The 26939-nt window shown below is 36.7% G+C and overlaps 1 protein-coding gene and 1 non-coding gene across 3 annotated transcripts; one reads left to right on the forward strand and one right to left on the reverse strand.

Annotated features, from left to right (window-relative positions):
• Positions 1–1382: 1382 nt before the first annotated feature.
• LOC126969142 (peroxisome biogenesis factor 1) lies at positions 1383–26606 on the reverse strand. Of its 2 annotated transcripts, XM_050814455.1 has the most exons (13): positions 26342–26606; positions 25599–25817; positions 23806–24913; positions 20540–20780; positions 17599–17752; positions 16935–17103; positions 15926–16071; positions 14411–14598; positions 13098–13157; positions 11903–12089; positions 10340–10498; positions 4361–4479; positions 1383–3830 (listed from the first exon to the last, which is right to left on the reverse strand). In XM_050814455.1, exons 1-13 carry the CDS (start codon positions 26432–26434, stop codon positions 3743–3745), a joined length of 2931 nt encoding a protein of 976 aa, XP_050670412.1. In that variant the 5' UTR covers positions 26435–26606; the 3' UTR covers positions 1383–3742. The 2 variants fall into 2 exon arrangements, with proteins under 2 accessions (XP_050670412.1, XP_050670413.1); XM_050814456.1 differs by lacking the exons at positions 1383–3830; positions 4361–4479; positions 10340–10498 and having other exon boundaries at positions 12012–12032; positions 13087–13157.
• Trnas-uga (transfer RNA serine (anticodon UGA)) lies at positions 11163–11236 on the forward strand. Its single transcript has one exon. It is a non-coding gene; the product is annotated as a tRNA-Ser (tRNA).
• Positions 26607–26939: the final 333 nt, after the last annotated feature.

A 26939-nucleotide genomic window follows, 5' to 3' on the forward strand; every position in this document is an offset into this window, starting at 1 on the left:
ATTATTTCAGGATGAAGTCCCCAACTTATTCGGGCTGTTTTTGCTAATTTCTTATAGAAGATTAAGGCTTTTTTACATATATTTCCAACATGACTATTGAAAGTGAGTTTATTGTCTATAGTGAGTCCTAAGATTTTGACTTCCTTAACCATGCAAATGTCGATCCCTCCAATGTGTAGACGTGGGGTATCGTATTTGAGTTTGTTGGTAAAAGTCATCGCTTTAGTTTTTTGCGGGGCAAATTTTAACTTGTTCCTGACACCCCACGCCCGCATTAATTCGAGAGCGGCATTAGCATGGCCTTGGATTTGACTAGCGGTATCTCCATCGAATAAGACGACGACATCGTCTGCAAAAGCTTGGCAATAGTGACCGTTTCGTTGTAGTTCCTTAAGAAGCGGATCCAAGAGAAAGTTCCACAAAATAGGGCCTCCAATCGATCCTTGCACGCATCCCTTGCTTGTTGATCTCGTGACTTCTTGCCCCCCGTATCTTACATTCACCTGTCTATAATTCTGTAAATAACTGTCAATTATGCGTCTTAGGTTGATTGGGCACTTTTCTTCGGCAAGACGGACCCTGATTGCCGGCGCGCGCTGTCAAAGGCTCCCTCTATGTCTAGTGATACTATTGTGATTATTTTGTGTTGCGCTAGCTTTGATCGTATTTGGTTGATTAGGACAAAGAGAGAGTCCTCTGTGCTTTTTTGGGGCATAAATCCATACTGATGTTCACTTAAGCGGGGTAGAATGTGCCATTTCAGTCTGTTTACTATCATCTTTTCCAGAATTTTACCCATTATTGGCTGAAGTCCAATCGGTCTGTAGGATTTGGGCTCTGTATAGTTTTCCTTCCCGGGTTTCCTGAGAGCTACTATCGTTGCCTTTTTCCATATGACTAGGAAGTAGCTTAATTGCAGGCATCTGTTTGCTAGTGCGAGGAAGATTTCGAGGTCATGATTTATGGCATGTTGACATATGTCTGCTGTTAGTCCGTCAGATCCTGGGGCTTTTTTGGGATTGAAACTCATTGTGGCTACTGCAATTTCTGTCCGTGTAAACAGTGGGTCATAATATTCGTTGTCATCTGATGTGTTTACTTGCGCAGCCTGTGTCCTTATGCTTCTGTGATCTTCATTTTCAATGGTTTCGTCATCTACCGGGAAAAATGTTGTGGCTAACAACTGCGCAGATTCTGTTTGGTTATATATACATAAATACAAAATTTAAAATACATTTTAAAATAAATTTCTTCCTGAATATATTTAAAAACTTTAAAAATACAAAAAATAAAAATAAACGGATATAACTCAAGATAACGTTAACGGTTGCACTGCAGCGCCATCTCTCTTTTAATTTGACGATACGAAATAAAAGAACAAGCCATTTTAACGATATTTATTTTGTAACAGAACCAATCATAGCACCAATATAAAACATAACAAAATGGCCACTAACATAATATATAAAACATGTACTTAAAACTCAACCTTTCGTTTTAACAACGATAAATTATATATTAGGTATATGTGTCAACTAAAATTATACAATACAAATAAAAAGTATTTATATTCAAATTTGGTAAATGGGTTTAGCACAAAAGCATCAAGCTATTTACATATTTTGTGTTAGGTTATAACATATAGTACCATAGATATTGTTGGTAACAACTACCCGAATGACGCATACCATTTTTGACATTAGACATACTATGGTCTGATTTGTTTAATCCCAGAACTGAGGGATATCACTTAAAAAAAACAACAAATTGTTTAGACAGTGAGTTGTTCCAGCACCAGAGAACAACAAGAAGTTAAATACATTATTTAAATTACTTTTATCCTTCTCTTTATATTGAATATTACAGTATATGATATATTTCTGAATGTTAATAATAATAAATGTTAAACAACATACCGTTACGACCTGTAACCAAATCATTACAATAAATAATTTAAAAAAAACTTAATATTATACCATGAGTGAATAGACAAGAATAAAGAGAAGTGGCTGAGATGATTATTATCAACCCCTGAACTTTCATCACCGATTGGTCGCTTCATAAATTCTCGCGCGCAATTCAAATACCTACTTCGTGTAGTATCAAAGTGACATTTGAAGTTTCTTCTAAAAGATCAGTTTATGCCAATTCACCTTGACTTCAACGTTAAAAACACTGAGAACATTATATATTTTAAAACTAGAGTTTTGTTCGACGTCACCTTGTCGTGGATCACAGCGAAACTCTCTAAGAAAAAACCGATTCACTCGATTGTAGGAAACGTGCAGTCATTGATAAATTGACAGATGACGGTTATAATCTTGTAAAAAAACGGAGATAGCCGAATTCCACTACGTTTTAAGCAACCGTTCGCTTTCAAACTTGCCGAATTATAATTATATAATAATTATAATTATACTGTAATTACTACTATGTCAAACTTACATCAAATAACTGCATGTGTCATACTAAACTAAATTTTAATAATTACTTAGGCATTCCCGCCTCTTATTAGTATTTACATCCTCTTTGCAGATGTGCCGCAAACGAGTTAACGTGTCCGCTTTACCAATATAGCAACAGGGAAGTTAATCTTTCTACGTCTTCACTATTAACACACTAGTCACTAGTAGTTTACACATTACTGATCTTTAAACGTTTATTATTGATTTGTCCTTAAATTTAAGGGTTTAACTTAAAGTTGACTATGAAGTGTTTGTATTAGTTATTAATGCATTTAATTATTTCTACCTTAGATAATTTATACGTCTAGATAATATCTTGCTGTTAGACAACCGATGAAAACAGGCCAGGCTTTATGACTTTAGTGTGCGTGACAAGCTACGTCTTACACTCGCGGTTTGTATGACACTTTGGGTTAGTGTGCGTGTATTGCTCAAAATTGAAGCTAATTCTAAATTTAATTTTTCCCAGCTATCATAATCTATCTAGACGTATAAATGATCTGAGATTTCTACGTAACTTTTCTGCTTTTTTTGTGATCAAAAAACATAATTTTAATGTAATTAATAAAAACTCTTGTATTGATCATTTTTAAACACTGACAAATTGTATTCAAATCGCTAAACCCCGTTTAAAAAACTTGTCAACCGATAAACCCAGTCTTACAAAACTATCCGGCTTGAACGCCTTAGTCCATACTATATTTACAATATATCTCTCTCATATTTTTGGAAGGCTTTCAAAATCGTCTCAATTCACCCCATGACGTGGTTCGTTTAGTGCCGGTTTATCTGATGAGAAAATTTACCTTGTACTCATGTACCAGTGGGAAGCTCCTTTGCACAGGATGCCGGTTAGATTATGGGTATCACAACGACGCCTATTTCTATTGTGAAGCAATAATGTGTAAACATTAACGTGTTTCGGTCTAAAGGGCGCCGTAGTGAAATTACTGGGCAAATGAGACTTAACATTTTATGTCTCAAGGTGACGAGCGCAATTGTAGTGCCGCTCAGAAATTTCGGGTTTTTAAAGAATCCTGAGCTGCACTGCATTGTAATGGGCAGGGAGTATCAATTACCATCAGCTGAACATCTTCGCACTTCCTTGTAGATCTCTCATCCTATTAAGTAAATGGAGTCACAAGACTTACTTAATACTTTTATGGGATAGAAGAAATATCAAAGGAGTTACAAGAACTTGTCGTTGTTTAAATAGTTGGTCAGAAGATGATCTAACGAGCGAGATGTTGGCAGATCGCAGAAGACAGCTGCATCCGCTAGGCAAGAGTGACTCTCTGCCGCTGCATCTGCAGCGACATTGCCCGCTGCTCCGTAGACAGCGGCTCCCCACGAAACCTCTTGTAGCTGAAATTTTTGTTTGAAGTGAAAACTTGATGAAACGACAGTACAGTACGAAAGCACAACGACAGTGAAAAGAAAAACAAAACAGACACATAAATTCATAAGATACGTGGTAGGAAATGAGATAGGAACCAGACGAAGCACAACGACAGTGAAGAAGATATTGTTTTATGTATCACGCGAGTATATATCATGAATGTATTCTGACATCATGCGCACGACGACACCAGGAGAACATAAATATGGTAGCGATGGTGGTGATAGTAGTGTTTTTCGGCGGCTAATAGCGGTTGAAAACATATGCCATCCTAGCATCATGTTCCAGGACTTCATATGCAGTTTAGAGATTCATCCACAATACAGGTTTCACTTCTAACATGTGTACTTTGTACGCACGCTTAGATTGTGAACAAGCTTGAAAAAAAATTGTTATTAATTACCACCATATTATAATTGCATAACCTATTACATAACGCTAGAAGCATCATGAATTTCTAAAGGAAATTAAAAATAAATTTACTAAAGGTTCTCACATCATATCGTAGAACATTCTCTGCTGGTGGGAGAGGGAAGGTTTCGTTTCAGACAGCGCGCTCTCAATGTCTTCCTTCGATATCACCACAGACTCCAACTTCCTTTCCTCACTGCTCACCTGAAAGTTGTGAGTACAATCAGACTTTGAATTTAGATTTGTTACTATGGCAACCTACTACCGCACGTCGGCTTCAAAGAATTAACCATTGGACGCGTAGGCGAGCCCTATTCGTTTTTACCCCTCTGATCTTTATAACCTCAGTATATTATTAGTATATTGCTTAAAATGGCGCCGGCAGTGTGACGCAAGATCTCAAATGAAACATTATCACAAAAATTGGCAGATACACTGCTTTTTTGTCAGACAAGTCAGCTCTTCGTAACGTTTTGGGTTATGTGACGGATCTTTCTTTGGGTTCTTCTAGTGCGTTCGATAAAGTGAACCACGATATACTTCTCTCAAAATTAAAATTCTTTGGGATTCATGGTAATTTATTAAATTTGTAACAGTCTTATTTAAATGACAGAAGGCAGAGGGTTACTTTAAACAGGTACAATTAGTTAACCTTTTCCTACGTCAGGCGTTCCTCAGGGCTCACATCTTGGTCCAGTACTTTTATTAATGATAATTAGAGTAAATGTTCAATGTACGCAGATAATTTGAAAACCTGGATAATATTTGCAACTGGTGTAATGTACATAAAATGATTCTTAATCCGAAAAAATGTGTCCATGTCAAGATCACTAAAAACTCAGACTGCATTATATTACGTCGTTATTAATTATCCTTTGGAACAGACAACATTAATAGAGAGTTTTAACAAACAATAAAACTTACCTATTATTTTTTCTGAGATATCCGGAATCCATATTGAGTCAAAGCCTTGCTTTTCAAGCGTTTTCGATGCTAGCGACATTTATCTCCCTTCCGGTTTGTGCGTGCAGTGCCACCTAGTGTTTCTTTTACGGACTAAAGTTGTTAAGTTGGAATGACGCACAAAATCTTTTCCTCATTATTAGACTCAATGTACCAGGTAGACATTACCTGGATTCCGGATATCTCAGAAAAAATAATAGGTAAGTTTTATTGTTTGTTAAAACTCTCTATTATTTGTTTCGTCTTCGATATCCGGAATCCATATTGAGTGATATGTTTATTATCTCCTGGTACTCTTTACGATGATGCTATAATGTGTTGTTTACATAAATAAAATTAAATGAAAATTAATTAAAGTCGATATATTAATTATTGGTATACAATAATTAAAGATCAAAATATCATCTATTTGACAGCATCAAAATAATTAGATAAGGAAAGGGACTCCTGATTATTAACATTAGGAATGATTTGTTTCTGATAGTACTTCCGAAATGTGTGTTCTGATTTCCAATTTCCCGTGAGACAGAATCTGATCGATGCTAAAATTTTCTAACCAGTTTAAGGATCCAACTGCCGAACGAACTGAACCAGGTGGGGCGTTAATTCCTGTATCTTTAAGTGCTGATTTTACCCAGCCCCCTATTATTGTCCTCGTAGCAGGTCGTGGACTACGAAATGACTGTAGTTGCCTTTCTCACGGCGTTCCTGTGATACCTGTATCAGACGTCTAATCCAGTACACACAGCAGATCTTTTGGTTGGTATTCTTAAGCATTTTCCACCCGGACTGTCTGTGATCAGCCTTATCAGTTTTCGAGCCGAATACTGGCCAAAGCAAGACTGAATCACCTTCATCTATAAAGTTTCCTGAGCCTATATGCAGCAAGGTGAGATCATGGACTCTTCTGCCGGACGACAATAATAACAAGATTGCAGTTCGTTTAGAAACTTCAAACATATTATTTTCATTAGGATTGACTTTAGATAAATGACTTATAAGAATTTTAGGATCCCAAATAGGGGGTTTTAAAGATTTTACTCGTGATACCGAAATTGCTTTTAGTATATGCTTAATAAAGAAATTTGAAGATAAATTCATCGTTATTGGTGATATTGGTAAAAGTTGAAATCACGGATTTATGAACAAGTATAGTTCTATAGGCCAGTCCTTCTACATTGTGGAGGTAAGCTAAGTATCGTGCCACCTCTGTAGTAGAAGGAAATTTAAAATTTGTTGAACCCTTAGCACACCATTCTTTCCATTTTCTCCATGCTGGCGCATAAGTGTTGAGTTGATTTTCGCCAACTGGATAGCAATAAGGCTTTATCTTCTTCTGACCAATCCTCGATTACCTCTGACCACCCAAAATCAGCCACGCTTCCAACTGGATTTCTTGTATTCGAGGTGGATGCATCCACGTCCTTGTCTCTACCAGTACTATGTGAAGATTTGCAATGCAAAACGGGGCTTGTATTGCTCTGCGCTGGATGTCGGCTATCCAGAAGGATCTCGTCCATTGTGGGGCTATCAATATGTAAAGACCCTGAGCCTCGTTTAAGTGCTGCAATACCAGAGGAATCAAGTTTGGCGGGGGGAACAACCATGCTAGCCGAAAGTTCCATTGTTGACAAAACGCATTGTGAAATAGAGCTTGACTGTCTTGAGTGTCTCTCGTTACGTAACAATCCACTACATGTGCCGTATTTGATGCAAACAGGTCCACGACTGGAGTTCCCCACATCTGAAATATAATTTGAGTGGCTTCGTTTGTCAGATGCCATTCGGGCAAGAGGCCCCTTTGGCGTGACAAGGCATCTACTTCGACATTGTACCGCCCCGGGAAGTACTGAGCTGTTATGCATGTGTCCAACTCGTCTAGGAGAACCAGTAACTTCTTTGTCAATTTGAGTAATTTCTTTGACTTGGTCCCACCTTCCTTGTTGATATAAGCTACCACTGTGCTGTTGTCGGTTTGGATCAGAATGTGACATTGGGGCAATTGATCCTTCTTTTCCGATATTGCTGCAAAAACTGCATATAGCTCTTTAACATTTAAATGCCAGCGTTTCTGTGTCTCTGTCCACTGACCTTTGATCATGGATTGTCCAACCTGAGCACCCCATCCCATATCGGAGGCGTCCGTTGTTAGGAGATGGGAGAACGGGGGACTGTGAATCGGTGTCGTACCGGAGGCTGCGTTGTACCACCATTTCATTTCTGTCACGGCAGGTTCTGGCAACTGAAACGGTTGGTAAGGGTGTAGTTTTGGAAGCTGTCGACTGTAATATTGAAACGTTCGACAATGAAGCCTTCCTCTCCGAATCACAAATGTGGCAAAGTTGAGTCTCCCCAGTAGGGACTGGGCCTGTTTGAGGGACCAACTGCCTTTCGACATCTGTTTCTGAAGTGCTTTGCGGAGCGTAGCGCACTTCGGCTCTGACAAGGATCTCGTGTTGTGTTCGGTGTCCCATAGAATTCCTAAAAACTCTAATTGACGAGTCGGAGCCAGAACAGATTTGTCGAAATTTATCGTCCATCCCAGTGTCTGCATGAAGTGTACTGCAAAAGCTATGTGATCGTAAAGTATCCGGCGATTTTGATTTACGATCATAAAATCGTCGAGATATACAACGCACCTTATGTTGTGTGACCTTAGATGTTCTGCGATCCAGTTTGTCACTGTGGCAAAAGTTCTTGGTGCTGAGGAAAGGCCGAAGGGTAAGCAGGTCATCTGGAGCAGTTTCCCTTTGTAGCTCAGTCTCAGAAATCTGCGATGTTCTCTGGCAATCGGCACGTGGAAATAAGCCTGGCTCAAATCTAATTTTGCCATCCAATCTCGATTCTGTAAAAACTGTGGCACTCGGAAATGGCTGAACAGATGGAATTCCTTCGTTTTTAAAAATTCGTTTAACTTTCTGAGATTGAATATCGGTCGAACCGATCCATCCGACTTCGGGACAAGAAAAAGGGTTGAAAGGTAACTGGGAGAAGTTTCCGCTTCCTCTAGAATTTGAGACTTGAGCATCACTTCTATTTGTTGGGTCATTGGAACACTCTCTTTGGTTTTGAAACATTCCAGTACTAGACGACTTGGGGTTATTAGGGGTGGTTTCAACATAAAAGGGATGCGCATACCTTTTAAGATTTGACAGACATGCGGTGGTGCTCCAATTTCTTTCCAGATATGATAATATTGCTTTAGACACCCACCCCGAAATGCTCGCGGGTCATGCACGGCGGTTGAAATGTCTAGTCGGGGAGTCAGAACGGTGCTTTCTTGGTTTTCCATTCTGTCGTCCCCTCGATGATGCGGATCTGTTATCTGAGAATGATTTTGATTTAATAATTTTTCCTCTTTTAGAGCTGTTACGAAATGGCTTTTCATTCAGTTGCTTGCTTGTGGAAGGCTTAGGAATATTATCATTCCTCTGAGGTTGCCTAATTGAACTGTTGCTGTATCCCTGTGTTGTACGCATTGCTGATCTGGCGGCAGACAATTTCTCGGCCCCCCCAATTTTTTGAATCAAGATATTTATTTGTTCGTTATTAAACAAATACTCTGCGGATGGTGGGATTTTCCTCAGAGCTTCAGAATGATGCTCATCAGGAATTTGTTTAAGAAGCAGTTCGCGACGGTTCTGAATGGTATCAGCTCGCCTACCGCAAGCAAGTTGTATTAAATCATCCGTAATTTTCATGTTAGTAGAATCTTTATTAAACGATTGATTAATTTTTTGAAACAGTGAAGTAGGTGTTAGATTTGTTTCCTTATTTGCAGACCAATCAATTATTTCTTGTAATATTTTACCCAACTCATCTTTTTGTGTCAAAAGAGCATTCGTCATAGCAGAGAAAGAACGTTCTAAAAGATATTGGCGATATTCTTCAGTGGATTGAGAACCAAAACGTTTTAACTCGTCATTAATTTCTAGTTCTACAAATCCAGGTGTCGTAACGTATTTCTTTTGTACTTCAGCAAACCGTACCGAATTCCATTCCTTACAATTAAATCTTTAGTAGATGACTCGGCTAAAACCAGTTGATTTTTATCCTGATCGTTATTTGGGGGCACTAATGAGAAACTCGAACACGATTGAGAACCCGATGTCTGCATTGAGGGTACATCAGAATTTAATGACGTAATCGGAACATTATTTCAACACGACGTTGCAACCTCTAAACAAGATTGGTTTTTTGTATGTGAGGTATTCGCAGAATTAAACTGATTATTAATCATATCTGATTGAGATTGGGTAATGATATTTGTTAAGAAAGCAACTTGTTGTGATAATAATTCAAATTGGGAATCACTTACTTGGCGCACTCGTTTCAACTTACGAATGTGTGATTTTCCCTGCTGCTTATCGGTATTTGAACTGGATTCACTCTCCGAACTGGAACTCGATGACGAATTTTTTTGCTACTTCTTTCTTCATATCTTCTTTTATTTGAAGCACTTATATTTCCACTAATTGAATTAGGCTCCATTTAGAAGGGAGACAAAGTAGAGCTTAAATAACTTTTTTAAATTTAATTTGCTTTACTAAATTAGCTAGATCGATGTGAACGCAACGAAAAACGACGCTATAATGAGGAAAAGATTTTGTGCGTCATTCCAACTTAACAACTTTAGTCCGTAAAAGAAACACTAGGTGGCACTGCACGCACAAACCGGAAGGGAGATAGATGTCGCTAGCATCGAAAACGCTTGAAAAGCAAGGCTTTGACTCAATATGGATTCCGGATATCGAAGACGAAACAAATAATTCGTAATCTTGGTATACTTATAGACAAAAAACAATGTTTTATTCAACATATCGATAACATTACCCTAAAGTCTTGGAAAATGCTGGGTTTTATAAAACGTACCTGCAAAGATTTCAGAAATCCATTTCCAATTGCGTGTGTGTAAAATGTAGTCCATACCAAAGCATTGTAAGCTTTGGTAGTATAGATTTTAAGAGTTTGGTATCCCCAATATAATGTTACCGGCAATGTTAACTAGTTAAAAGCAATGTCACTAGATACGGTGTCCTTCAAATCGAAATACAAAATGAACTTGAATTTTGTACAGTTGTATTTTATGAGTTGAACTCACTAAGAGCGACTCGAGCTTGGCCAGCTGGGCGGTGACCAGCAGCGACTTGAGGTCTGCGGGGGAGAAGCCCTCGGTCCACGCGGCCACTTCGCGCAGGTCCACGCGATCGTCCACCGACACACTGCCAGCCAGCGTTTGCAGCACCTCGTAGCGCTGCTTCTACACGACAACGGTACAGGTCGAAGAGGTGAATGATATTCATGCAACTGTTGTGTAATAAGGGGTATTAAAATACGAATGTGGGTGGTTAATAGTATCACATGAGTGTTTTAATACCTAATTATCAACAGTTGCATATAAGACTTTATCTACACCCATAATATGAATGCTCTAAAAGATTCTGAAACAGTTAGCTTACTGCTAACATTAAAATAGACAGTCCTAGTTAATACTAGGTTACTACCTAATATCATCCAAAGGAGTGTTATTATGAAAACGGATGATATAATGTTGTACTGAATTTCATTACAACACTCGTTTGGATGATGTAATGGTTTTTAGGACATTGGGTGTTTTAATGTTGGCAATAAGCTAACTGTTTTAGAATCATTAAAGCATGAGTGTAGATAAATATTTCTACAATTCATTGATCTTCTTTTTTATGGAATAGGAGGACAAACGAGCGTAAGGATCACCTGGTGTTAAGTGATCACCGCCGCCCACATTCTCTTGCAACACCAGAGGAATCACAAGAGTGTTGCCGGCCTTTAAGGAAGGTGTGCGCGCTTTTTTGAAGGTACCCATGTCGTATCGTCCCGGAAACACCGCACAAGGAAGCTGTTCAAATGAGACTTGAACAAAATTTACGATCCATGCTTAACTCGAACGGTTAGCTCTGTTGGTAAGAGCGCTCGGACTGAACCCGAGAGGTCGCGGGTTCGAGTCCCGCGTCGTTCATAAATTTTGGTTACAAATTTAATTTGTATAATTAAACCCGGAAGTGAGGCATAACATTTTAAAATAACAAACTGTTTAGATCGTCAAATACTTTTATATTAATGTATTAATTGAAGATTGTAATAAGGGTAATAATGACAACTTATTCAAAATGCTGCACTTATTAAGAATAATTGACATAATGGAAGAAGGTGAGGGCACTGGCGTTGGGTCAAGTGATGTGAAGTTTTCACCGTCGCCCACACTCTGTTGCCACGCTACAGGAATCACATGTGAGTTGTTTCATTTTAAGTTATTACAAGGCGCTTTTATATATCATTCCAGGACTTGGTGGTACTGTACCTAAAACTTCCTCCAAAAGAGGCGGAATGATGGAGTGGGACTGACAGGACATTGAAAGCGAACCTTGTTTCAAAATTTAACTGGCTGCGCTGACCTAGCCATTCCAATTTATTATATAAATATTTTGGCGTTTTTGTCATTATAATACCAAAAAGAAGCGTGTTTAAATGAAGTCGTCTATGAGCATCCATATTTAAAGTATTTGCTTCATTGAGGTATGGAGAAATCTGTTGTCGGGCTCAGCAAATTGTACTATTTGTATTGCATTCGTTGTTGTTGCACTGTTTGGCTTAGTTAAAGTTGGATACTTGTATACGCCAGTACCTCGTGCGGCAGGCCGCAGTACACGTGCGAGTGCAGACGCCCGGGTCGCAGCAGCGCGGGGTCCAGCAGGTCGGGGCGCGAGGTGGCCACCATCACGGGCCCCGCGGCGCCGCCCTCCGCCCCGTCCAACCTGGCCAGGAGCTGGTTCACCACGCGGTCCGTCACGCCCGTCGAGTCGTGCCCGCGTCTCAAACATAACTTACATTCAGAACAGCCTAGCGACACTCTCTAAGAAAATACTCAAACAAGCAATTATATGAAACGTGCAGTGATTGATAGATGACTGCTATAAATTCAAAATATTTTTTAATGAAAATAGGATTCAAAATTCACTTATTGGACATAAAATACTACCACCCGTTCAAAATAGACTGCCTCAGACCTGAGAAGAACGTGCGCACTAAACTCAGTGTTTTTTTTTATATAAAAATATGGATTACAATGTACAATAAACATTTATAATAGCCTGAGGGTGTTCGCTTCATTCCCAGTCTGTGGTATCATTAAGAAAATCGTTTATGCTATAGTAACCTTTCCCACACAAACGTCTTTACAAATGTTTTTAAATTTCGTAACACATTTGATTAGTACATTTTCTGGGATCTTATTGTAGAAAAGCATATACATCGCCCAATAAAAGACTTACTAACTCGACTTAACCGAGTAATAGGCATCACAAGTTTATGTTTATTCCTCGTGGTAACATTCTGATTGTCACAGTTTCTAGCAAATTCTTCAATGTGCTTATGAACATATTCAACATTCTCAAGAATATATTGGGAAGCAACAGTCAAAATGTTTATTTCTTTTATTTTTCTCTTAATGAATATTTAGGACCTAGGTTATAAATATCGCGAATAGCCGTCTCCTGCATCACAAAGATGATATTAATATCGGCCGCACTGCCCTATAATATAGTAAACAACGGAGATAGCCGAAATCCACTACGTTTTAAGCAACTATTAGCTTTCAAACTTGGCCGGATTATACTTCATCGCCATATTGTAATTACTCTTTCAAACTTATGTCAAATCACTGCACGTTTCATACTAAACTAAATTTAAATCTTTACATAGGCAGTCCCGCCTACATCACAAGAAAAGGACGATATATTATCATTCGTCTGTCTTCGGAAATGCGATGATTGCCGAAAGACATTAAGAACATAGAAGCATGTCACTTACAATATACTTACTTGGGCGCCAGACTGTCGAACTCGTCAAAGAACAATATGCACGGCCGCTGCATCTCCGCTCTGAAACGAAATATAATGTTGCCACTTCTGAGGAAAATGTTGATCTTTATGTTTAAATAAACACTTTTAAAGGATGAAAACGCGTTTTATTGTGTTTTTACATTAGATTTTTGCGTAAAAGTTACATTTTTATTATTATTTTAGTTAACCCGACGTTTCAAGACCTTTCCAGAACTCGTTTTCAGGGGGATTGAAATTAAACGTTATCTTTATGTTTTTATTTATAATGCGCGATATTTAATGCATCTACTGTGATTTTTATAACACTTTCAGATAGATAACTACTTCATGGGCAGGTCGACAGACAGAAATTTCTCTTCATTTATTTATTGGAACAGTTATACCATCATACATTGTTACTCAATTATAATTACAGTGCATGTTTAATAGGTGTATACAACATTATTTTTCAACACACTTGCTGGTACAGTAAGCCTTATAACATCGTTCTTAGGGCCATAAACCGAACTATAACACACTAGTGCATAATAGAATTATCCCTACAAAGTCTAGTTAGTACCTAACTGCAAATAATATGAGAGTAAACAGAGCATTTTCAATTTAACCGGGTAATACAGTTTTTTTTTGTAACAACAAAGAGGTTTTATGTCGCTGAAAATCCATTTACATTTTTTGAATAATATCATTTCGAAAATTGTACATTCACTTATTGACCAATCTAGGCAATACATATTTTTCCTCGCAAGTATGTATGAAACTCGTGAGCAACTTGCTCACTAGACACTCGCCTGATTTACGCCCTCGCCTACAGCTCGGTCTGCAACCCGAGTCCATCGCGTCCGCGTCACTTGTATCGCCATATACTATTATCTACACACATGCTTTAAATACTGTATTAAAGATTCTAAAACAGTTAGCTTTTTGCCAACATTAAAACATCCAATGTCCTAATAACCATTACTTCATCCAAATGAGTGTTGTAATGAAATTCAGTACAACATTATATCATCCGTTTTCATGATAACACTCCTTTACAATTTAGATGATATTATGGTTACTAGGACTGACTTTTTTAATGTTAGCATGTTAGTAAGCTAACTGTTTCAGAATCATTTATAGAGGATTCATATTATGGGTGTAGATAAAGTCTTGTATGCAACTGTTGATAATTGGGGATTAAAACACGAATGTAGATATCAGTGAGTTATGATTATTAGATTCAACGGTTCTACCTATTGGTACTTGTAGGTAGAAATACCTAACTGTGTACACCTAATAAAATGATAACTTACTTATCAAACACATCTCGTACCGCCTTTTCGCTCTGCCCAATGTACTTGGAGAGTAGCTCGGGCCCTTTGACACAGATCAGTCTCATGTTGGTGAGCCGCGCCAGACAGGAGCCGATGTGGGACTTGCCTGTGCCCGGGGGCCCGTACAGCATGATGCCGCATGACTGCGACCTGAACAGCGCCGGGTACTGGAACACGGTCTCATTACCATTAGCCGCGTACTGACTGAGCGAACAGCTGCCCACGGCAAATCCTCGCTCGTTGGAACGTTGTCAGTTTTTGTCTATGCTCAAAAGCGCCTCGGAAGTTTGCCGCGCGCACTCAAGTCGGTTGCGTTTTGCCTTGTTCTACCAACGATGGAATTTTTTTCTGGTCCTAATAGTAAGGTTTTCCTCAATGTTCTGAACACAGAACTTATAATGCGAAAGGCGTTCTCCATAACTCTTTTGCTCTGGACAGCCTGTAATTTGTTTTCGTTTTCCTTTTTGTACAAGTCGGAGAAATAATATAATGGCAGTGGTGACTATAGCTTTCCGAACGTAAAGTCTCATGCAAAACTGGCTTATAATATAAACCGCGTTAGGCACTTCGACTTCATGATAAGCTGAGAGCTCGATGCTGGTTCAGCCTGACGGTGGCTCTGCAAAAACTCTATAGGCCGAGGCGGCCTACCGCGGAAAACGTCCGGGGCTTGTTCGCGAGCCATAAATTTTATTGTACGAATTGAATTTGAATGTATTTAATGACATTGTAACCATATTTTTATGAAAAAAAAAAAAGAAGCCCGCTGAGTTTCTTGCCAGGGAATAAATTGTTATTTCTTCCTCCATGTCCCACGGTACTGACTATACTTCCTTCACTTTTTCCACTTGCGTTAATACATAAAAGTGTCACGAAAGCTTTTTTATTATTTATAGTTATTTCAGCTACTTTTCAGTCCATTATAATCTGATCATGTCACACCTTAAGCCATCATTTCCCAACATGTCTAATGTAAAATTAATTTAGTATCTGGGTGAGAGAGCTATACTGGTGAATTTAGATGATTCATTGCTTTACTGATACAAAAATAGTTGAATAGTTGGCCTAAAACATTGGATAAGATGGAGCTTCATGCGAAGGGAATGACATAGATGAGTAATGACTAGATTGGTTTTTCATTTAGAAATTTCATCAAAACAGACAAACAAATCATTATAGAAATTCTAGAGATATGTGAAAATTATTTACGACATTGCTCATAAAGTCACAAACAAAATGTGCCATGGTTACAAGAGGTGTCCTCCACAGTGCGGTTTTCGAAGAACTTTCTTCCACGTGCTACAAAGCTGTGGAATGAGCTTCCTTGTGCGGTGTTTTCGGGACGATACGACATGGGTACCAAAAAAAAGTGCGTACACCTTCCTTAAAGGCTGGCCACGCCGTATGAGCGGCGGTAATCACTTTACACCAGGTGACTCGTACGCTCGTTTGCTCTTTTCTATAAAAAAAAGAGGGATGCACAGTCATCCTTACCATAATGGGCCAGAATATGCACTCAGTCAGCTGTCGCTTGACATCCTCCATACCTCCCACAGGAGCCCAGATATCAAACTGCTTGCTCTTCTCACTCGCTTCACTTGGTTCGTCTATGAGTCTAGGCTTGACGATATCTTCTTTCTCTGAATTTTTTTTAATTAAAGACACAAATTATTTTTGTAACCAAAATTTATGAACGATGCGGGACTCGAACCCGCGACCTCTCGGGTTCCGGCAAGCGCTCTTACCAACTGAGTTAACCGCCGTTCGAGTGACACATGGTTCGTAATCTTGGTGTTCGAGAGGTCCCGGGTTCGAGTCCCGCAACGTTCAAAAAATTTTGGTAACAAATTTATTTTGTATAATTAACCCCACAAGTGAGGGATATCCCTTAAAAAATAACAAATTCTTATAGACATACAATAAAAAAATGTAGAAATTTTCAGTCTCTACGAATCAACAAACTATCTGGGAACATTAAGAATTATAATTTAATATAATAATAATATTGACACACACACACACACATACACAAATTATCTTGCCCCGAACTAGGCATAGCCTGTACTATGAGTACGAGACAATAATGTTATATTTAATACAGTATACTTACTTAAACATACAAAAATACATAAGATACATCCACGACTCGGAAACAAACATCCATATTCATCATGCAAATGATTGCACCTACCGGGATTCGAACCCGGCACCTCTAGGTTAGTACTCAGGGTCACTAACTATTCGGCTATATGGTCGGGTAATAAGTACGCTGTACTCTTTTTTCTATGTTAACAGTCAAAGACGTGAAATTTGTTTGTAAATACTTTCATTTTGAAACTTATTACATCCAATAGAAGTAATATAAAGTTATTGTATAGATACATTTTTTTAGATATTTATAACACTTGATTTACTTTTATATTTTTTTTTACTCATAGGAATGTAACTAAGAACGTCTTATATGTTTAATAAGTACCTATAATAATTTTATGTAAAGACATACGTTTCTTCTTCACCGCTTTAAATATAATCTTATTGAGGTAGTCGATCACGTCCCGCACGTTGGACCCTCCCGTGTCGGCCGCCATCTTGATTACGTCATCGTCTTCCACAACAAAACAATCACGGATCTTGTCGTTCAGCAGATGTCTCAACAGTTCAGCTCGTTCTTCCTGTTTCATTAATATTTTACTCGTTACATAGAAATTGTTGACAGATAGAATTCCCAAAATAGACAATCTATATTATACGAGTATATGTAATCAAAATGGTCTTTGTTTGAGGCTCAATCACGCCTAAGCCACTGATCGTATCGACATGAAACTACCACCGTTCGATGCGAAATTTATCCTAGATGGTGTATCACTACTTCGAATTCCAATGCTCCTTTATTAATTTATTTCCTTTTAAAATTCTCCCAACGAAGCGGGCAGGAACGGCTAGTGTATATATATTATAGTATACCCAGTAGGTAGGTAATATTGGAATTTGTATTTTTTTTAGATTTATCAAAAACAAACAATTACTCAACGTGTAGTGCTTTTTTTTCAAGCTTAGTTGAAAATCCCGAAGAAGAACTATGAACAATTTCTATCATGGCAAAGGACATGGCCACAACACTACACCTCCCATACTTTTTCATTTTCGTGGCGAAGCTTTTTTATTACCTGATCCAAAGACGGCATCTCAAAGTGCGCCGTGAACAAGGGTTTCCCGCCCAAGTTCCGCAGCGTGGGATGGAGCGCGGGCATGCCCAGTGACGTCATGAGAACGCACACGCCGGCACACGTCTGCAGCAACTGTTTGATCCCAACGGCTAATCTGTAAATGTTCAAACATGACAGAGGTAGACATGGGAGCAGATACAATACTTTTTAGGGATCCGCACCCCAAGAGTATCTAACAGAAACTTTAATATTAACTTTAAGGTTTATCTATACTAATATTATAAAGCTGCAGTGTTTGTTTGTTTGTTTGAACGCGCTAATCTCTGGTACTACTGGTCCGATTTGAATGATTCTTCCAGTGTTGGGTAGTCCATTTATCGAGGAAGGCTATGTTTTTTTTTCAAAATTAGGGATCACAAGGTGTAAAATCGAAAACCTATTTTTGCGTGCGCTGCAAAAACTATTGACAATAGAACAAAATGATGTACAGGCTATAATATAGGCAATATTTTATTACTTATAAAACTATCGCGTGAATTATACTTTATATGGCAAAACAACGTTTGCCGGGTCAGCTAGTAACTGTTATAAACCTGAATGAGAGCGTATATTAGAAACTCAAAAATGACGAATTCTAAGATGGCCGCCATGAAAATGAAAAAATATGTTTTAGAAAAGAATTTGAAAAAATTACATGTACACAAATAAAATTTGATAAACAAAATTTTATGAACGATGCGGGATTCGAACCCACGACCTCCGGCGTTCCGTGCCGGTGCTCTAACCAACTGAGCTAACCGTTCGAGTACCGCCTCGTTATAAAATTCTGTTTGCTTTGTTCAACTCTCAGGTTGTGGCTTCATCTACAGGATCTACTTTACAGTTGATAACCTGCTCAACCCCAATATTTGCATATTAGGAAATTGACTTGAGATGTCGCTGTTGTAAATCTAAACAATATGTTATGTTTTTTTTTTAAGTGATAACTCTCACTTCTTGGTATAATTACGCATCAACAACATATATTTTTCTCTTTCTAACTCGCCCACACACCCATTTCATTGCTACTGGCTGCTACGATGAAATACGAAGTTGGGATTCCGAACACGATCTGCGATTTCATCAAGGGTTTGATCTGTGATTTTCAGTCAGTGAGAACATAAGTAGCGACGTATAAAAACACATTTCATGCGAGTTTTCACATTTTATTCATGACACGTTTCATACTTAGTTCGCGACAATTCGATAGTCACCTTCCGGTGAAAAAGGCACCTTGTCTTTGTCATACTATGCTACATGCTTACAAAATCATTTGTTATTAGTGCTTCTTTCTATACGAGAACATTCGAGATTTTATACTTACTTTTATAAATAGAAGAGCACCTTGGTTCGTGGATTCATTTTGTGACAGCGATTAAAGTGAAAGTTCGGCGCGATACCTATACAATCGATGCTAGTGGTATATTGGTACAGAGTATATTACTGACTGCTGCGACGTGCAATAAAATTAAATAAAATACTTTTCAAAGGATTAAAACTAGTGTAATTGAAAGTTCCATTTTTAAGCAAAACATTAAAATTACTGTTTCAATTATACTCGTTTTAATACTCTGAAAAGTTAAATGTATAACACTCGCGTTTATCAAAGAAAATACTATGTGTGATAAATTATTTCCGGAGTCAAACTGGTGTTTTCCGAACCTTGTAGTCCTGACGTAAGTGTTTATTTATTCACCCATACCCACCTTTAGCTGCAAAGTTGCGGCTGCCACTGAAGTTGACAATAGCCGAGGCAGAAACTTAGTAGATTCCCTTTTATACAAATAAAACTGAAAGTAAAATTTTATGAACGATGCGGGACTCGAACCCGCGACCAAAGAGTTGAGCAAAGCATATAAGATTTTACCAACGATATGTAACTCAAACGGTTGGCTCAGTTGGAAAGAGCGCTCGCACGGAACGCGAGAAGTCGCAGGGGGCCTACTGCTAAAATCGATATTCGATATATCGTGGCATTAGTTGTGTCGTATCCTACTCTTAGTTACATCGTATTCAGTGTCGAAACGATGATTGAACGAAACATTATTCGATATTATCGGTCCTAACCCTACTCTTAGTTGAAAATGTCAGAGACGAATATTTGAATTCGACAAACAATCAATCAAACGTCATTTTTACGATAATCTCAATGACACCTTATATGCTGTTGTTGCTATTATCATTTAAAGTTGTATAGATATATTTTCCATACAATATACATACTTAATAAATAAAATTAAAATAATTATATATGATTTACTATTCAACAGGATTTATTTACTACCAAGTAATTTAAGTCATTTTATTGATCGTTTATGCGTAGAAAGTAATGCAAATGACTGCTTGAGAAATAGGAAGTCGATGAGAAGGGTTGAGTTACTTTTTTTAACATTTTATTATCCGCAACTTTTGTATTTTTTATTCAATTTTAAATGGTCATATTATATACATTATTACATAAATTTTGAATATTTACATTTTGTGTAAATGATGCAATTGGTGGTGCAATCTGGCATGGTACTATGCGCCTAAGCTATGTTTTAACTTTTGACACTTAGCAGCGACATAGCACAGATTATACTAAGTTTGCGCATAATTCATTCACTCTAACATCGTAAAAAAAAATCAAAATATTAGTCTATGGTTACGATGTTGTTACGATAAACGATATGGAATACCAACATTTGTTAGAGTAGTGTATGTGCCATATATTCGGGTTATTATCGTATCGTTCCGAATATATCGTTGTCGATTTTGGGAGTAGACCTCCAGGTTCGAGTCCCGCATCGTTCATAAAATTTTGTTTTCAGTTTTATTTGGGTAATCAATCCCAGAAGTGAGAGTCATTTTAAAATCACTTTAAAACAAAATATTATTTCTTGAAAGTAAAAATAAAACAAACCTTTGGTAGTACGCGATATCCTGAGGAGTTGCTCCCTCCATGTTAGGCGGCACGAGAGCGTCGATGTCGTCGCAGATGAGGACGGAAGGGCTCCGCTGCTGGCACATGAGCACCGCTCTTCCGAGCACCTCCGGCACATCCTTGCGGCCCTTGAGCGACCGGCACTGCACTATGTGAGACCACAAAGTCAGCTGCTTCTGGACTGCGTGGCACAGTGCTGTTTTTCCCGTGCCGCTTGACCCTGTAACATATACAGAATAATATTTATACATATCGATATAATCGAATGGCGACACGTATCGGAAGACGCAGTGTTGCTAGGCCCCTCACAAGATGGACCGACGATCTGGTCAAGGTCGCCGTTGTTGGATGAGGGCAGCGCAGGACCGATCGTCGTGGAAATCTTTGGGGGAGACCTTTGTCCAGCAGTAGACGTCTTCCGGCTGATGATGATGATGATATCGATATAAGTATACCTACGAATTAAAAGACTACATATATATTAATAGATAATACATCAATCTTAATTCCTGTGTAAAACACTTGAAATTTTACTTCTAAAGGGTCTTTCAACAAGAACTTTGTTTTTTAATTGTGGCAAAACCAACAACATGACAGCATTGAAAGTTAGTTTTTTGACATATTATGTAGATAGTAGATGATGTATATATATATATATATATAGTAGATGCTTTGGCAATTGTTACAATGAATTCAATTTCGCCCGAAAATCGCATTAAAATTATTTAAACCCACTATGAAAATGGTGGTTCTGTTCAAATTACATTCCGTAAAATTCGTGACATTTTCGGACAACATAATCGTCCTTCTGAGAAGAATTTGGTCGCTAAATTTGAGTCGACAGGCTCGGTACAAAATGTGCCAACACCAACGCGTGTTCGACCGGGCCGTTCAACTGAAAACATCGCAGCCGTGAGCCACAGTGTAGAAAAAGATTCAAATTAGTCAATTTCTCGACGTTCTCAACAACTGGGTTATACCAAACCACCACATGGCGAACTTTGCGTAAAGATTAAGCTTTAAAGCCTTACAAGATTCAACTAGTGCAGGAATTGAAGCCAACCGACCATTCACATCGCCGTAGTTTAACTCAATTCATTCTGGAGCAACCCGCTGGTTTTTCTGAAAAAAGTATTTTTTCAGACGAAGCCCATTTTCACTTGTCAGGGTACGTCAACAATCAATATTGCCGCATTTGGGCTTCTGAAAACCCTATAGCGATTATTGAGAAGCCTTTGCATGCTCAACGTGTCACTGTATGGTGCGCTATGTGGTCTGGAGGCGTGATTCGGCCGTTTTCTTTCTAAGATGAGGCTGGAAATGCGGTAACCGTCAATCTATCGGGAGATGTTAACAATTCAATTTTGGCCTATCATTGATGACATGGATATCACTGACACGTGGTTTCAACACGACGGTGCCACATGTCACACAGCCAATGAGACGATCAATTTATTGCAAACCAAATTTGCTGATCGCATAATTTCACGAAATTCAACTGTTAAGTGGCCATCCAGATCGTATGATTTAACACCACTGGATTATTTTTTGTGGGACTATCTTAAGGACAGAGTCTATATGGAGCCAATCGAATAGATTGCAGCCTTAAAACTCAAAATCTGTGATGTGATAGCCGAAATAGACCTAACATTTTGCCAAAAAGTGATGAAGAATTGACTTCTGTCAGCGTGGTTGTGGTGGACTTTTGCCTGATATCATTTTTCATTCATAATTGCCGAACTTTTCTCTTTGTAATACAATAAAAATTTGAATCATCATCATCTAAATTTTTTGTTTTATTTTATTTTAGAAAACAAAGTTCTTGTTTAAAGACCCTTTACAATAATATTAGTGAAGTCTTGATAATGTTCATTTACTATAAAATAACATTTATATAAACTTTACACAACTTGTTATTTTTAATACCACTTATTTTTTGTTACCAAACAAATTTAAATTAATTAAAAAATAACAAATTGTTTAGAATTGAAAGAGCGACATCTGAAATCAATTTCTTGTTATGCAATTATTGGGGTTGAAGAGGTTATCAACTGTAAAGTAGAACCCATAGAAGAAGCCACAACCTGAGAGTGGAACAATTTATAAACTAAACATCACTGGTAGGTGTTAACTTTAATAATATAACTGGATGTTTGTTTCAGTATGTTGTATTATCATCTACACATAGTAAATTATCAAATAGTACACAGTATTAAACTTGATTTATCCTAATTGGCCATCATAACAAATTTACGTTAAACTCAGTTTCAGGTGGAAACCACCATATGTTAGATTATATCACCTATCAACAAGTGATCATAAGACATCTTTTAAAAACTGGCATAAATTAGCAAACTTTAATGGTCTACAATCCAGTTGATTAGGTCTGCAGATATCTATTAATTGATTTAACTTAAGTTAAAAATATTAAAACATTCGAATAAGACAAAATTACTAGTTTTTAATGCCTCGTTTAGATTGTTGGTTAGTAATTGTAAATAAAGTATTGATAAACTAGAATTGTGGGGTATGCCCCTATTTACGCCTTTATTTATTTTCGCCATTTTATTTAAGTGTTTGTAATTTGTTATTCAGTTTAATGCGAGCTTTCGGAATGTCTGGAGTGTTTTACGCAGCCTGAGATTGTTTCAAGTTTTTGTTGAAAAAGTTAAAGTTGTATTAATTAATTTAACTTTCTTAAAGTTCAAGTGAAATGTTTCAATCAATTTTCATCTCTTCGCTAATAATTATGTTATAGTTAAGAGGTTGTTTACGAGAAGAGAAGTAACAGCCAACTCGCCGCCGTGAGATATGTTGTCGTTCCTTGGGATCAAAGTATGTAGTCTAAACACAATGTTTTCCTTTTTCTTATTTAATTTTGATAATTATTAGTTTCTTTGAAAATTTCTTTTTTATAATTTAGGGATTTGAATTTAATTATTAATTTTACTATACTTCTATGTATGACTTGTATTTTCATTTATTTCATATAAGCTGTGTCCATACTGTATATGTTTTCAGTGAATTAAATATTATTTGTAATAAAATGATGTAGAGAATAGAAATAAAAATATGGTTACCAGCTCTCACATGGCGTCAATATAACACATATACATACCAAGTAAGCCTGTAATCTATTTTATTTTCATATATTATTCTTAAAACAACTTAAGTTTACTCTAAAACATATATGCACATTCAAGCTGCCTGATCTCATAATAAAATTATAAACAATGGGTACATACCAGTTATCAAAATATTACTTTTAACTTCTGAGGCATTTTTGAAACTAGCTTCTCTATAGATTTCAAAATATATATGCGAAACTACTTTTTCTACTAATGTTTGCACAGATTTCATTGATGTGCAGTAATTTTTATAATCATATTCCAAATTTGACGCCACAGGTTTTGGTATAACAAGATCAGCATCACTCAAACATTTTGCGGATACTGTACAGTGTCGGAATGATTCTGAATTCAGCATTGTGTATTTTAACCTCTCTGGCTTCAGTTTAAATTTAAAAAAACCATTACATATATGTACATTTTGCTTCACCATATTGTCATTGATGAGGAACTTTTTACCAGAATGTGTATTATCCACTACACACTTCTTAAATCTTTCTATAACTTCAGTTTCTGATTGCACTGCATCTGTATATGTTATCAAATCAATATGCTCTGGCTGTTCAGCAGAATCACCAACAATTGTTAACAACACTTTCATTCCATTCTCAAAATTGACAATAGAGTTCAGAGACTTTGGTATGAGCACAGTTGGTATATCTCTATTGTATATTTCATGTGACAGAATTCTAAATATAACATTATCTACTGACACAATTTCTACACAAATATCTTCTGTATGTTGGTTGCCAATATCTTTATCACTCTCTTCATTATGTTCTTGTAAAATTGAAGGAATAGTCTTCATTGTAGCTAGAATTACTGTCCAATCCTTATAAGAATCACCCAACAGATCGTCATGGATAAAAACAGTATAAGGATGTATTAGATTTTTCTTTCCATCACTATCTATTATTAAAGTTCGGAGGACTAAATTCTTAGGTGCATTTAGATATGGTTGAAGCATGCCTTGATTAATTAGACCAATGTTGTTAAATTGATGATTTTCTTCAGAAACTGGTTTAATAGTATCTCGCCTTTGATGGAATGTATTAAAAGCATCTATCTTAACAACAATTCTACTGTGGTTTACAAGCAGTCCAGTTTGATTAGGAGTAAACACAATTGGTAATGATGTGGATATCCAAACTATAGCTTTTTGATTTGCAACAACCAGTCTTAATTGATCTAAGATTCGTAACTGAAGAACTTCGGCGTTGTGTTCCTGAAAACAGTATAAGTACATAATTTAAAGATATCTGAATGTAACAAAATGACAAATAGTTATCCTATTTGACAAGTGTTACTCATAAGTAAATATTATATGAGTTGATGTTGATATATGTAATATTTTATGTAACTCATTGGTCAAGTTTTTGAAAAAGAGTGTCACCTTTATTGTGATATGTGCCTTAACAGAAACAATAAATAATGAGGGAGAAATGCCCCACTTAATCAAATATATAAGTTCTACTAAAAATATGTGATTTAACCCTATAAAATTGGCAGTGCCCCAGAGCATTAGATGTTACAGATACACCAAAACTGAGTGTGTCGTACGGCACACTATTCCCTCACCAAGTTCTGATCCTTATTTTGTTTATAAGATTATTAGATTTATTTTGCATGGTCTTATAGCTTGTTTCAATAGCTTTCAGATAGATTCACTCAAATCATCCAAATTATAAGCAATCTGATAATTAATACATGCAAAATAATATGCATTAATAGAATACTGAGCGCACCAAAAACACGCCGATCTGAGGCTTATTGCGCGCAATCAGTTTCCCGGAACAGAAAGCTTAATAGCACATGGTACATTATTGTTTTATATAAAATCAATAATAAAAAGGTTTATTTATATGGAATAAAGGACAGTTATTAAAGTGATTTAAATACATAATACATACCAAAATCTCTTGATCATCTGAACTGTCTGTATCAATATACAGCTCATCTAGAACCTTCACATCTCCACAAGGAGATACAAACACTTCTGAGCCCTCTTCAAGTCCCAATAGCTTGCTATGCATTGGGTTCAAGGCAATACCACCTTCATGTATATTATTACTATATACTAACCATAATGACAGTTTCTTGTCACCAAAAAGCACTTGGACACACTGTGACTGAAATTTAAAAAAATGTTTGATTAATTAATTTGTTGTTTTTAAAGTGATACCCTCACTTCAAAGATGAAAACACAAATAAAATTTGAAAACAAAGCAAGACTTGCAAGAGTTACATCTCAAGTCAATTTCCTGATATGCAAATACTGGTTGAGCAGGTTATCAACTGTAAAGTAGATCCTATAGATGAAGCAACAACCTGAGAGTTAAACAAAGCATTAAGAATGCACGGAACGCGAGAGGTTGTGAGTTCGAGTCATGCATTGTTCATATAATTTTGTTTTAAAATTTTATTGTTTAAATGATTGTTCATATATTATTATGTACATGATAGACTTTTGGGTTCATATTAACAACTATTAAACATTTAAGTAATTACTAACCAATCAAGTAATAATTAGTATCCTTGAACTATGGCTTACTGGATACAAAGGTAACATAACCTTAAAAATATATGAAATTATTATTCCAATAAAAAAAGAAATTACGCAATATTTTATATTTTTATTTTAATGTCAACTTACTTGTACATTGTTAGTGCTGTACTTTTGATTTAAATATGCAAAACAAGTCCTTTCATGAGTAAACAACACTTTTAGCCTCAATCCACCTAACATTTTTATAGCTTTTACCCACTTGAAATAGTATAATTATAATCAATGATTAATTCAGTTCAGTTGTATGAACTATAAACCAAGTACCAAATAATATCATATGCAAAGTCAGGACAAGATTGGCAAGTAGATAAATAAATAACAAAATAATAGTAAATACAAATTGGAATTTGGATCTGATTTTGACAGCAAAACGTTGACAGTTGACACGAAGTTTTGTATTCCAGATGAACTGCTTCGTTACACGATATTGTGAATATTTTTATTTAAATTTCCTAATCAATACATAAAATAATTTTTTTAAATATTTTTCCAAGCATTATTGTTTTGTTTTACTTCACCATACTTTGGTGACAATCAATTCATTTTAATAGTTTTAAAATGATACAATATAAAAAAAGAAATATTTACGACTTATAAGTAATCAAGTTATTTAATCGATATTTTAATGATAATTTTTTATTGAGCATTGATACAGTTGTACATATTAAATGTTAATTACGTTTAA

The sequence above is a fragment of the Leptidea sinapis genome, chromosome 17, assembly GCF_905404315.1.
Source record: "Leptidea sinapis chromosome 17, ilLepSina1.1, whole genome shotgun sequence".
Classification (NCBI taxonomy): domain Eukaryota; kingdom Metazoa; phylum Arthropoda; class Insecta; order Lepidoptera; family Pieridae; genus Leptidea; species Leptidea sinapis.